The sequence below is a fragment of the Apodemus sylvaticus genome, chromosome 7 (assembly GCF_947179515.1).
Source record: "Apodemus sylvaticus chromosome 7, mApoSyl1.1, whole genome shotgun sequence".
NCBI classification, from domain to species: Eukaryota; Metazoa; Chordata; class Mammalia; order Rodentia; family Muridae; genus Apodemus; species Apodemus sylvaticus.
The window spans coordinates 24,199,763-24,213,559 of NC_067478.1; the positions used below are offsets into that span (position 1 = coordinate 24,199,763).

Genomic DNA, 13,797 nt, shown 5'->3' on the forward strand with positions numbered 1-13,797 from the left:
AAAATTAACTTTTAAGAACAAATAGGTTTGCAGCAAACGAATTTTGAAACGCTTTCTGCGTGAGGTACCTCTTCTAACGTAGAGTTCTGGTTGGCAACAGTTTTGAATTCATCCCAGAAGAGCTGCTTCAGCTTGTCTATTTCCCCGTAAAGCTTGCTCCGTTCTTTTTCTTTCCATTCATCGAACTTTTTTTTAGCTTCTATTTCCCTCTGACGTGTCATCTCTAATTCCTACCAAAAAACAAAAAGTAGCATAATCATCACTTCCACATTATAGCAAACGTCTGCTGAGTACCAGCTAAGGCCTCCTACACATGCGTAACTCTATGGCAATCCAAAGAGCACGCCACCCTCAGTTCCTGCCGTCTAGACCCAGAGTGCTAGACACGACTTATCTAAACTGTAGACTCCCTTGAGGATAAGACTCATTTTCTCTTTCTTTTCAATCCCCAATAAATGCCTGCTAAGGTAATAAGTGACTAGCGACTACATGGAGAGGTGGAGAAGGCTAGCATTTTTTTGTTCTGTAAATGTATTTAATTTTATATTTATAGCATATGCCCCTTAGCCTAGAATTCTGGAGCTTTCCAAACCTAACCCAGTCTTTGTCCTCGGCGAGCCGAGTAACAGTGTGGCCCAACACATTATGTTCAAGTTCAGATGCCTTCAGCATCGCTATGCAGAAGACCATGACACTCTGCTGCACATTTGGCCACACAGGTCTGGCAAAATAGTTTGACCGCCCCATCCAGACAAAGTATAATTCCACACCGGAGAAGGTAGCCTGCTCTCTCTGACTTGAGGCTGGGGAAACCGGTAGGATTGTGGGCCCCGTGGGAGTCTGGTGCGTGGCTGGGCGCAGCACCCTGAGCCTCTCTAGCCGTTTCTGGAACTGCACACTCACCTGGACCTGCCGCTGCCGCTCCGCCTCCCTCTGGGCTTCTAGCTCCCCTTGCGTCCACTTGAGCTTGGCCCGAAGCTCCTCCAGAACCTCCCCCAGTGGCGGCTCCTGCTTCTGCTTTCCTGGGGTCCACACAAGGATGAGTGAAAGGGGAAGAGGCATTAGCACTAATGCAGCCAAAATTGCCCCTTAGAACACATTTCCACAGTGCTGGGGAGATGCCTCAGTGATTAATACCACTTGCTGCTCTTCCAGAAAAACTGAGTTCAGTTCCCAACATCCATCCATGTTGTGTGGTTCACAACTGCCTATAACTCCAATCATAAGGGATCTGACATCCTCTGTGGCTTCTGTAGGCTCACACACACAGGGCATATATACACAGAAACATATGCATAAATAAAAATAAATCGAGTGCTGGAGAGATAGCTCAGTGGTTAAGAGCACTGACTGTTCTTCCAGAGGTCCTGAGTTCAATTCCCAGCAACCACGTGGTGGGAAACCATCTGTAATGGGAATCCGATGCCCTCCTCTGGTGTGTCTGAAGACAGTGACAGTTTACCCACATACATGAGACAAATAAATAAATCTTTTTAAAAAGTAAAATAAAATAAATAAAAATAAATCATAAAAGAGAAAAAGAACACATTTCCCTCTCCTATTAAGACAATATTAAAAGACACACACAAAGATTTACATACAAGAATATTAATCCATCCTGTGCTACCTAATAATGAAATTTTTGAGTTACTCAGATATTCTGTTCGACAATGGGAAAGAAACTGATGGTTACATCACGAAATTCTGTTCAGCCATTAAAAATCATGTTTTCAAAGATGGTTTAGGGCTGGCGGTGCCTGGTATGCACACAGCCCTGCTTTTGACCCCCATTACTGCATACGCCAGGCAGAGCAGCATACACGGATACCCCAGTACCCAAAAAGGGGGGCAGGAGGTCAAGACAAGCCTCAGCTACACTAAGCAAATTCAAGACTAACTCAAAAAAATCAAAAACAAAACAAAACAAAAAACAGAAATATGGTATACTCAAAAGAGGTTTTATATGCTTACAAATATATGCAGAAAAAATATCAAAATAATAATTGCTGTGATAATGTCCATTGTTTTATCTTTCCTTTACCTATATATCATTACATAGTAAAGTTTTCATATCAAAGATATATTTTTGCAAGAAAATGAGAAACCAATATTTAAGATAGAAACTGTTTTCCTTAATAATCCCCAATATAGAATTATGAAGAGATACATAAAAGTACACAGTTAAATGATATTGCTTTAAGCGTTCTCTCTCTCTCTCTCTCTCTCTCTCTCTCTCTTTCTCTCCTCTGTGTGTGTGTGTGTGTCTATCTGTCTGTCTAAGGACTGAAACCAGAACTACATTGCATACAAGCAAGTCCTATATTACCAAGCTACATTCTCAACTGTAAAAAAGAAAAAGAAAAAAATTTAGGAGGATTGCAATGATAGGAAATAATGATGTTTCCCTTATTGAAAATTTTATATGTGTATTACATGGTTATTTCATTGTATAGATACTTCTGTTGAACTCCAAAAGTACATATAACTTTGTATAAGGGCAGCACAAAGCCTTGTTAGTCCTTTTGGAATTTGAAATGGTAAAATTAAATAAAGTGATTAAGTCGTGATAAACTCCAGTACACAGAACAGTCAAAGAACTGGTCTGACTGCTCATTTGCCCCATTTATACGGCCAGCCTCGGACTGCCGCAGAGGAGGCAGGGAGGCTAAAGGCCCTTCTGAGTCACAGCCTGCTCCACACACAGTGAAGGGTACAGCAAGTCAGAGGCAAAGCGCTGACCACTGTGCATGGAAAGGAACAAAGCGACAACTAAACCTACCCGTCTGGTGACTCTGGTTCCCTACACAGACAAGACGGCACAGGGCTCTGTGTGGGGTCTCAAGAAGCTCTAAGAGGAGGTTCACGTGCATGGGCCCCACTCACCGAGTCCTTGCCCAGCAGTTCCCAGATGAAGCCTGAACTCACCGACTTCTGCCATGCCTGCATGCCTGCGCTGGATATGGCCTCGGAGAAAGGTGGCATTCATGAATGTCTTGTCACACAAATGGCACTACACAGAAGAAAAGCAATTGGAAGTGCCGGATTAGATCCCCCCCAGAGAGCATGGAAATATCCTGTAGTGAAACTCTGCCTCCACAGGGTCCGTGGACCACCTCAGAAATAAAAAGAATGTGAAGGGTTGGGAGTGCGTGAGACCCTGGGTTCAATTCCCAGCACCACATAAAGAAAAAAGGAATGGTGGGAGTGGGAAGGGAAAGAAAACAAGAATCCTGATTTTTAGTAGAATAGGAGGCCAATGGAAATAACCAGCATATGTCCCAGCCCCTATTACAACCGAATATAACCATGTCACTAAGTTCTAGTCACTATATATAAGCAGAAATGGTACATATCTAGAAGATGGCTTTTTTAAAAAAATGTCCTAGTGGAGCATAGACCTTTAACTGGAGTACTTAGGAGGCAGAGACGGGCAAATCTCTGAGTTTAAGGCCAGTCTGATAAATGTACAAGTTCCAGGCCAGCCAGGGCTACATCATGAAATCCTGTCTAAAACAAAGCTGGTAAGGGACATAGCTCAGAGTTAGTGGGCTTGAAGGATGGAGTCAGGCCATGGGACCCATAATAAGACTGGCAAAGCAAGAGATAAAGAACTGGGTCACTGGTGATTGACATTCCATACCAGTCCTGGGTGGCTTACAGCCAGCTTCTATATGACCTTTGCCACCGATGGCAGTAGTCGCAATAGATGGCACCTGCACTGACAGACTGCCCACTGGAGACTTAACATGACAGAAATAAACCTCTAGTTGGGAGAGGAATATAAGTTGGTTGGAGCAGGGGGTATCATGCAAGCCATTTTACTGTCCCGTCCCACAGCCTTGCACCCAAATTAGGAATCCCCTGAAGACCTAGCATGGGCTGTAACTACGCTCGAGAGCCTGGCCAGGGTAGATGTCTCAGCCTCCTTTTCTGGTGCAGTGGAGTCACGAACTATGTCTGAACTATGAAGTAGTTTTTCTAAAGCGAGCCTGCCTCCGTATACCTCACCACACACTTAGTCATCATCCACATGTCTCCACACACATGCCTTTCCACAGCACACTCTGCACGCCTACAAACTCTCCATCCTTATACAAGTACAAACACACGTGCCTTCCATACATACTCACACCCTTAAGGACCTATACTACATATCCTTCATCCATTCATGAATACATCATTACATACAGTCTTTATATGTCTTCTGCCTCAGAGACACACACCATAAATATATCTTTCTATTACACTTCTTAACTGGGTCCATTATGGTAATTCAGTACAAGCACACATAATACAAAACATATCCTATAAACACCAATATCGTAGACCCTTCGAGCATTTGTATATACACATTTAACACACCCACATGCATAGACACAAACATCATATAGTCATACTTTTACACACTATACATGCATGCATACCCATACACACACACCCTATACACTCCTCTTGCACACCCATTCTATGCTTACATTGCACAGAACCCAATAAGAATCTTCACTCTCAGCCGGGCGTGATGGCGCATGCCTGTAATCCCAGCACTTGGGAGGCAGAGGCAGGCAGATTTCTGAGTTCGAGGCCAGCCTGGTCTACAGAGTGAGTTTCAGGACAGCCAGGGCTACACAGAGAAACCCTGTCTCGAAAAAACAAAAAAAAACAAAAAAACAAAAAAAACAAAAAAAAACAAAAAAAAAAAACAAAAAACAAAAAGAATCCTCACTCTCAGAACATCATCTTTAAAATCTGCTCCTAACTGATGAGAATGGCCTCCAGTACTTTCGTGGTCCAAGGCAGTACCACTCAGCTGGCCTGGTCGGTCCCTAAGGTGTCCAGCTCCGGCTCCCCTCAGCCAAGAGTGCTCACCGTGTGATAGCTGTGGGCACCTGTCTGCAGAAGCAGCTGCTGCAGCGTACTGATCATCTTTCGCCTACGCCGGCTCTCCTCCCGAACGCCCTTGAGTTCATCAGCCTGGCGTCCCAGCTCCTGCTGGCCACGCTGCTGCTGGCCTAAGCTGGCCTGTAGCCGTGCTTCTAGCTGCGCCACACTGGCACTCAGGCAGTCCTGGCAATGCAGCAGGTACTCGATGATGAGCTGTGCCAGGCGTAGCACCTTGAGCAGCACCGGGTCCACAGGCTGCCTACAATGGTTGCACACCTCTTGGTCCAAGTTACAGAAGGTGACGCCGGTAATGTTCTCCTGCAGAGTGGCCACGTCTAGCTCCCGGGCCACACGGTCCACGTCCACGGCGCTGATGCGTCTCCAGTCTATGCTCTCGCGGCGAGGCTGGAACTTGAAGGTGGGAAGTGTGTAGGCCCCGGACAGCAGGCCACTAAGGCCATCAGTGGTGGCTGCTGGGTACTGCATGGGAAGGAGAGGCTCTGGGCTGACCACAGGGGTAGAATGCCACCAGGGCCACTGACCAAGGAGCTGAAAAAGGACCTGGAAAATGGAAGAGTCCAAGTTACAGAAAGTCCAGGTGTTTGTACCTTCCATATACCCGCACACAAAACCTTAAAGGAGGGCACAGTGAACTGTCTGTAGAGCAGTGACTCAGCATGACATGCTATGCCAATATGGCTGCACTGTGGGAAGGAAAGGTGGGCCTTCCATTGCATAGAAACATATCTAAATCCTCTGCCTTGGACAAATCTCTTCCTCTTAAAACTCCTGAGTCTGTTGGGGAGGAAGAAGTCCACTTGAAAGAACTGTGGTGAGGAAGGGGGACCCCATGACACATGCAGTGCCTTAATGTGGTGCTACCAAGCAACTGTGGTAGCATCTGGCAAAGAATTTTACCAAATGTAGAGAGGGTTTTTCTGGAATGCTATACTATAGTTACTTGGGACAAAGTCCAACAACTCTCCGGGAATAGCAGAGCCACCAATGACCACAGCAGTGCCTTCTGGTATACCCCATTCTAGTAGACTATGTGTGGACTACATTTCCCAGCATCCTTTGCAGCAAAGTGTGATCACATGACTAAGCTATTTCTGGACTATCATAACTGAAACAAAGTCCAGTCCAGTCAAGAGTGGCTTAAGAAAGCTGCTATATCTCTACACATATTGTGCTCAGTCTATGATGGACCTGTTTGTTTATCTGTTGTTTTTCCCCCTGCATTGTGGATTACACACAAGGCCTTATGCATGCTAGGCAAATGTTCTAATGGGAAGTTTCATTCCAAGTCCATTAACAGGTTAGAGCAGTGGTTCTCAACCAGTTAGTCATGACCTCTTTAAGGGTCACATATCAGATATCCTGAATATCAGATATTTACATTACAATTCATAACTGTAGCAAAATTATAGTTATGAAGTAGCAATGAAATAATTTTATGTTTGGGGGAACCACATGAGGAACTGTATTAAGGGGTTGCAGCATTAGGAAGGTTGGAAACCACTGGACTAGAAAAAAGAGCTTTGATTTGTAGTTGTTGTTGTTGTTGTTGTTCTTATTGTTGCCAAAAGACCCAGATTCTATTTCCTATACGCTAGGTAGATACGCTTGATAGCTTTTGGTCAAGTTGCCACAAGCTAGAATCATCTGAGAGTAAGGAAACAACACAATTAAGAAAATGTCCCCATGAGGTCGGTCTGGAGGCAAGCCTGTAGGGCATTTTCTTAGTTGATGATTGATGTGGAAGGGCCCCACCTACTGTGGGTGGTACGACTTCTGGACAAGTGGTCCTGGAGTGTATAAGAAAACAAACTCGGCAAGCCATTGGAGCAAGCCAGTAAGCAGTGTTCCCCCAAGAATAGATTTTGCCCTTACAGACTGAATTTAGGATGAGAAAAGGTGCACACTTCCCCATTTATCAAGTTCTTCCCAGCCTCTACAACCCTGTCACTTAAATTCAATCCAAAGGCAGAGAAGAAAAGTGTCTTAGTTTATCTTCCTTGTCACCTTGACTGGGACTGGAGTCACCTAGGAGACACAGCTCTCAGTTTATCTACTAGGGAGTTTCCAGAGAGGATTATCCCAGGAGGGAAGCCCTGCCCAGATGTGGGTCCATCCCAGACCCTAGAGTCCCAGGACTGAGTAAGGCAGAATTCTCTTGCATCCTGACTGTGGAAGCAGTGATTAGCTACCTCACACCCCTACCACCATCATGCCCCCACCAGCATAACAGACTATATTTCAGTCATCAGCCAAAAGAGACCCTCAACCCCTTGCTCTTGTCAGTTAGTACAACAATGAGAAAGGTAAGAACATAAAAAGGTCACAAAACTCACGAAAGAAAAAAGCCTTGAAGAAACAGTGGGTCTAGGTAGGCAGAGGAGAGGGGAAAGGAAAGGCCCTGTCCCCTCTGAACTGCCTTCCTCAGGAAAAGACAGTGGCAATGGCCAGGCCAGCTCTGCCTGCTTCCCGGGGACTGTGAGAAGGAGTGAGTGGGGGCAGGGGAGGGGCTCAGAGGGAACACTGGCATACTACACATAATCTCTAAGTATGCATTTACAAATAGATACAATGCCTTTATCCCAATTCCATAAACCAAACCGGAATCTGGATGGGGAGTATGGTCTTCCCCCACTAGGGAGACCAGAGCTGACTGCAGCTAAGCAAGCACCTGCCTCCAAAGTTTGTAGACCTGGACTATTCAGCTGTGGTAAGCCTCTCCTCTTGGAAGATTTGCTTTGACCAGAGGCCCGTCCCTTTTCCCTTAAGCCTCTAATTCATCCATTCATAAAAATCTCCCTTTTTACTGTATTCCTGCTTGGACTTAGCCCAGCTGTCTGTATTGTAGGTCTGTGTGAGGTATTAACCACACCCCTACCCCCCATTTTGGGCTTCAGTGTAACTCCTGCCATGGTACTGACTGCAGACTTCTTTGGATGCTCCTCAGAATGGCCAGTTCAGAATGCTCAGCTGCCCTAAGCCTAGCTTGTCAGTTTCTAACCCTCTCCTTCCTTTCTCAGACACTCCTCCCAAAACAACGCCATCTACCATAAGCATGCCGCGTGGTCAGCAGAAGACAAGTACATTTCTACCCCATCCAAAGCGTCAGGTAGCCAACAAAACAGGAGTTGGCTGACACGGCACTCACCATGCTTAGCTCCAGGTTGCAGCCTCACCACCAGAGCCTCAGAGACAGTTGCTCACAACAAGCCATGCCTCTGACAACAGCAGGTAACCAGGCATGCTGCATACAAGGGTAACAGGACACCCACTTCCTGCCCCCATGGGCCCGAGAACCTCGCTCTTTAACTATTTAAGCTTTGGCCTCCAGTGTGTGCCAACCATTCTCCCTCTAATGATAAGGCCACAGCTCTCCATCACCAGCTCGCTCCACGCTCCCCCTACCTCTGGTCGCTCTTGCCAGCCTTCACATAAGCAATGACTATTCTTCCTCCTTTCCTTTAAGGCAGGGATCCAGGCACCGTCTGACATTCATCCACTGTTCACCTGTGGACCGTTTCTCCCTCCTGTAATCTCCTGAGGATGAGCTCATATACCCACTGCTTCAGCTGCTCTGGGCCTGCTCTTGACTGAGCCTTGACTACCCCCAAATTTCTTTGCTCAGGTCCTTTCTGCCTCCTGAGACTTTTGGACCCAACTCTGAGTCCCACAACGGCTTATATTTCAAACCCAACTTCCAACAGTACCTAGAAAGTAGCATTAAATACATGAAATGCCAGGTAGGACAGAAACCTCAGCACGTGCTCGATGACAGACTGATTCTCTGCCTTTATGTCTAGGACTCAGTAAAACCAAGATTCTCAAAGACCTCCACTTCCTTGGCCAGCGACAGTAGCGTCACCAAGAATGGGTTGGAAGCCAGGACCAGGGCTAGAGGGCAGTACAGTTGGCAAGGTGCCAGCCCCCAGATGCATAAAGGTCTGCATTTGCATTCCTTAGAACCCACATAAAAGCCAAGCATGGTGGAACCTGCTTGTAACCCCAGCACTAGGTAGGGGACCAAACACAGGCAGACCCCTGGAGTGCAATGGCCAGCCAATCTAGCCAATTAGTAAGCTCTGAATTCAGCAAAAGACTCGGTCCCAAATAACCAAGGTGGAGAGCGTACAAGAGCATTCATCAGGGAAAGTATATACCACCTAATTCTGATGACCAAAGACCCTCATAAAGGTGGGAGCAGAGAACTGACTCCATGAAATTTTCCTCTGACCTCCACGGCATGCCATATACCGCCTCATCTACATATCACACACACACACACCAAACACCACGGCAGAGAGCAATAGAAGAAAGCAGCCTCTGCAGTAGCATGCTGAGGATTATGGCAATGGGGAGACTATTTCCCAAAACAATTCCCAGGGGCCAGAGGGGTGGCTCAGCAGTTAAGAGGAGTGGCTGCTCTTACAGAGGACCCGAGTTCGAGTCCCATCACCCACATGACAGCTCATAACTGTCTATAACTGCAGCTCCAGGGAATCTAAAACTCTCTTCTGGCCTCTGCAGGCTTTAGGCAGGAAATGTGGTACACATACCTATATAACACATAAAATAAAAATGTATTTAAAAAGAACAGTTCCTAAAGAGCTGCCATCACATTCTGAGTCACAGAGGGGGAAAAAATGTTTGTCCAAGGTCTAGAAGTTGGATTCAAACCCAAGCAACACAACTCCCGGCCCTTGGGCTGTCAGCCACTGTTTCTGCTGCCCCTCAGTGTAGACAGCCCCCTGGTGTTTCGTTCTGCTCCTCCTCAGAAGATAGACACATGCTTCAAAGCTCTGTTCCTTTTGACTATGACCAGTGTCCAGACTGTCTGGGTCTTCTCTGGAAGCCCAGAGCATGGAGCACTCTGGCCAATGTCAGCCAATGAATCCTAAGCCTCAGCTTAGGTCTGGTTCCTCCATGTCTGGGACTTCTGGCTTCAAAGGGTAGATTAGGAGGGTGGGAATTGCTAAAGGTGATGATCTGATGAGAGCAGCTATTATTTATCAAGCACCTACATGCCAGGCACAGCACCAGACCTAAAAGATGCTATTTCTGTCTGACTCCACAATTCCGAGTCACAGCGACTGACCGCCCTCCCAACAATGGCTGAGGTGGCATAGGAATGATAACAAGACTGTGTGATTGTGGAAATACGGTACCTGAGATTTCTCCAGCAGAATGGAAGGGCTGCCGGGGTTCACAGCAAATCATGACAGGGTCAGTGCTGGAGACCATAAATCCTCAAGGTATCTCGGCTACAAAGCTGGCTTCCTGGTAGGAATAGGCAGAAGACAAAAGCCACGAGAGTGTGTTGCTGGTTACCAAGAAACCATGAACCCCAGGGGCAGGAACGCAAGCCTTCTCCCGACATGCGTTATCAGCAAACTGTTTTCCCACATCTGGGACTAGAAACACAAGGCAGAGATGATTCACCATCATTAAGAAAGCTGAGGCTGTGTTACCTGCCTCTACAGGTTCTGATGGGGTCCAGGGGAACTCCCTAATCCTGTTTTACTTGGTATAGTTAGTGATTCAAATGGAGCTTACTGCTACTGAGAGAGCGAGCACCATTGTTGAGATCCTTCATTTACCCCTGCAGCGACTCCGCACTCAGTGTTAAAAAAAAAAAAAAAAGCAGCAGTGTCCCTACCTCCCAAGTCACCAGCCCCATGGGGAAACAAGTCCCGGCTCTTCTGCTCACCTGAATCCTGCCAAAGATAACATCGTCCAAATATCTGTTTTGGAGGGTTTTTTTCCCTCTCCTTTAAATTGCATCTCCATATTTTACTGTCTCTTTTTCTTCCTCAAAAAACGAAACTAAGAGGAAAGTTTGGAAGGTGCCAGCCTTCTTTCTAAGGGGCTGTGGGCAATCATTTACAGACTTGCCCTGGCTTCCCAGCTCCCTTCACAGTTCCTGCCCTGGGGAACTCCGGCTCGTCATTAGAGCTAATTGTCAGGGCTGCCAAGGAAACCTTCCCACAGTTTGCAAACACACTCTCCACACAGCAGAGGCAAGGGAGCCCTGGAGCCCCTGACGGGACTTCAGGAAATGAGAGGAATCTGGGATGTTCCAGAACACTTCTTTTCCGGACCCTGGTCTTGATTCTAGACCTTCTTGTTTGATTGAATAAATGGTTTTAAAAATTAAAAAGGAGGATCTATTTCTACTCCTGACTGTCTAGTCTGTGACCTGCATCTGCTCTCAGAACTTCCAAGCAGCAAGAGAGAGATTCACACTCGGAGTCCCGCTGTGTGGAGTCCCGCTCTGCCTAGCGACTTTAAAACAGCTTCCTCTTGACTGCTTGTTCATGGGGAAGTGCTGGTGGGGACCTAATGCGGGGCCTCGCTAAGTATGAGTCCTACCACTGAGCTACATCTCCAGCTCCAAGGACTTAAGTGACCCCTGGTAGATCAACCACATTCCAGGGCAGGCCCTACACACAGTGTGCTAGGACAGCTGGGCAGTGGTGGCAATTGCAGCACTGGGGAGGCAGAAGGTGGATCTCTGTGAGTTCCAGACCAGCCAGGTCTACATCAGAACAAACAAACAAACTAACAAAGTAGTGAGACAAGAAAACTGGACTGGGGGAGGGGTCTCAAAGTTTGGAGGTAGGGAATTAAAGGCCGGGGTATGATCAGATTACATGGGAGAAATTCTCAAAGAATTCTTAAAAAATTATAAACGCTTATTATGAATTAGTGTCACAAATTTTTTTTTTCTTTAAAACTAATATGGAGGTGGGTTTTGACTGGTGACTCATGGGACTATCTTAGAGAATATGGCCTAGCATAACCTATTATAATCATCCCCAGGCCCAGAAGTGTCAAAAACAAACAAAACTTGCTTCACATCGGAAAGAAAACCGAGAGACTGTACTGGTGTTTCTTGTCTATTAAAGCACTGTTGCTTCCTAACAGAGCTTCTCCGTCTTTATTCCGGGCCAGACCCCTCACTTTAATTACCAGACACGTGATTGGCCAGTGTTGGGGCAAGTGATTGGTTAGCCCTGCTGGCCACAACTGCCCCTTTCTGCAAAGTGACCACAGAACATTCAGAACTGCCTACCAAGTGACCCCCTTCTCCGCTTGGTGTTTTGAGTGGCACAACTGACCCTGTGAGAAAAGTTCAGCTCCCAAGTGCACAAGGTTTCTGCGCCAACTTAAGGCCTGCAGTGGTTCTCAACCTGTGGGTCGCGACCCCTTCAGAGTTGCATATCAGATATCTTTTCTGATATTTACACTAACAACGCGTAACAGTAATGAAATTATAGTTATGAAGTAGAATGAAATAATTTTATGGTGGTGGGGGGTGTCACCACAACATGAGGAACTGTCTTAAAGGCCTGCAGAATTAGGAAGGTTCTGTACTTTAGATCTCTTATCTAAAGCCATATCCACAGGAGAAAGCAGACCCTTGGTGCTAGCAGACAGACAGACAACCCTCTCTCAGCAGGGTTTTCACCTTCCAGACCACACCTTGGGGAAGAAGGACGAAGGAAGAAGTAACCATCTTGCTGAACACTTAAAGATGGAAGAGCAGGGCTAGAACATCTCACACACCCTAGGCCTCTCCTAATCCTGTTAGAAATCAATTCCTGGAGTCATGGCCAGGACAGTACCGGCCCTGGGCCCTTCAAGACCGTTGTGAACACAGTCCTACCGGGGGCCCTGTCTTCTGCTCCTGCCTCGTACATTCTTGCCCTGTGGACTTCTAATCACATCCACCCCTAATGCTGTGTGTGCCCCTGTTAAACTTCAGCCCGGGACCGGAAGCGGAGGAACCTAGAAACGCCAATCTTTATTTAAAAATCATCTTGTTAGCAACCGAACCCCAATTCCCAACAGAACTCAGATCTGCAGTCCCTTAGATCGCTTTACTGTTTTCAAAAACTGCATTCCCAAGACCACACTGCTGAACAAACAGTGGGTTGGGTGTCAGACACCCCCCATTCCGCGCCTCCGTGCCTCCAAACATGCGTTCTTCCCCCGCAGGGTACCTCAGTCCTGAACAATCCGAAGCCGCTGGGATGGAGGCACAGGGAGTGGGACGTCGTGAGGCACCCTCAGCCACGCAGCTCGGTTCCTCACTTGGCGACCGCAGCCACTAATGTTTAACCTGCGCGCGCAGCGGCCGAGTAGCTCCGCCTGGAACCGCGCTCCCTCCCGCGGCTCCCGGCTGGATTCCAGACATAGTTTTCCTGGGAGGCCTGGGTCAGTCTCGGGGGGTCACCCAGAGCAAGGGCTGGTGACTGGAGGTCTTGAGGGTCCCCATGCCCCGACTCACCCCATCCGCAAGTCCAGACTCACTCCGTCTCCTACAGTGCAGCCCGGGGATGCAGCCAGCCACGCGGACCCTTCGCCTCTCTCCGCGCCAGTAGCTCAGGCCTGGGGTCTGTGGTACTTCCCACCCCCACCCCCACCCCTACCCCCAACACATCCACCCGCAGCAGAGGCGGAGCCTCTCCCCAGCGCCCGGGAACAGCTATTTTTAGAGCTGCAAGGGATGGGGGTGAAAAGGAGGGAGTGCTGCTTTGAATCCCTTAAGGAAATCCAGCATCCGAGTTCCCAGGCCTTGATGCGGCCGGACAGACTCTGTCGCCATCCCTTCACTCTATGTCTCGCCCGTGGCAGGATGCAACCGCTGTCGGCAAGCCCGCAAAACTAAAGGAATTTGACCCGAGCCGCATTAGGAGACCCATAGCTGTGCTCAGATTTGATCAAACAATAATCAGCTTCCAGCTTCCCTAATTCGTTAACGTTGCCCAGAAAGCTCGGGTAGGAGTTGGGGGTATTATTTTCTCTCTCCTGATTATAGGTCCCCGCTCCCTTCTCATTGGGAGTCTCATCTCTCATAATTTTTAAGTTCTGTGAGACTTTGTTGTATCTTAGGGCCTT

The 13,797-nt window shown here is 47.5% G+C and overlaps 1 protein-coding gene across 3 annotated transcripts in view; it reads right to left on the bottom strand.

Annotated features, from left to right (window-relative positions):
• The window catches only part of Dzip1l (DAZ interacting zinc finger protein 1 like), a 37,785-nt gene extending 24,503 nt beyond the window's left edge, over window positions 1-13,282 (bottom strand). For 2 of the 3 annotated variants that reach the window (XM_052187550.1, XM_052187548.1), the window contains exons 1-6: window positions 12,900-13,005; window positions 10,062-10,173; window positions 4,867-5,442; window positions 2,926-3,010; window positions 904-1,022; window positions 69-230 (exon numbers count right to left, since the gene is read on the bottom strand). In XM_052187550.1, coding sequence (XP_052043510.1) covers window positions 69-230; window positions 904-1,022; window positions 2,926-3,010; window positions 4,867-5,367 — 867 coding nt within the window. In that variant the 5' untranslated portion in view covers window positions 5,368-5,442; window positions 10,062-10,173; window positions 12,900-13,005. Of the gene's footprint in view, window positions 1-68; window positions 231-903; window positions 1,023-2,925; window positions 3,011-4,866; window positions 5,443-10,061; window positions 10,174-12,899; window positions 13,006-13,186 lie in introns of those variants that run through there. The other variant, XM_052187549.1, reaches the window with a different exon arrangement.
• Between the last annotated feature and the right edge of the window lie 515 nt (window positions 13,283-13,797).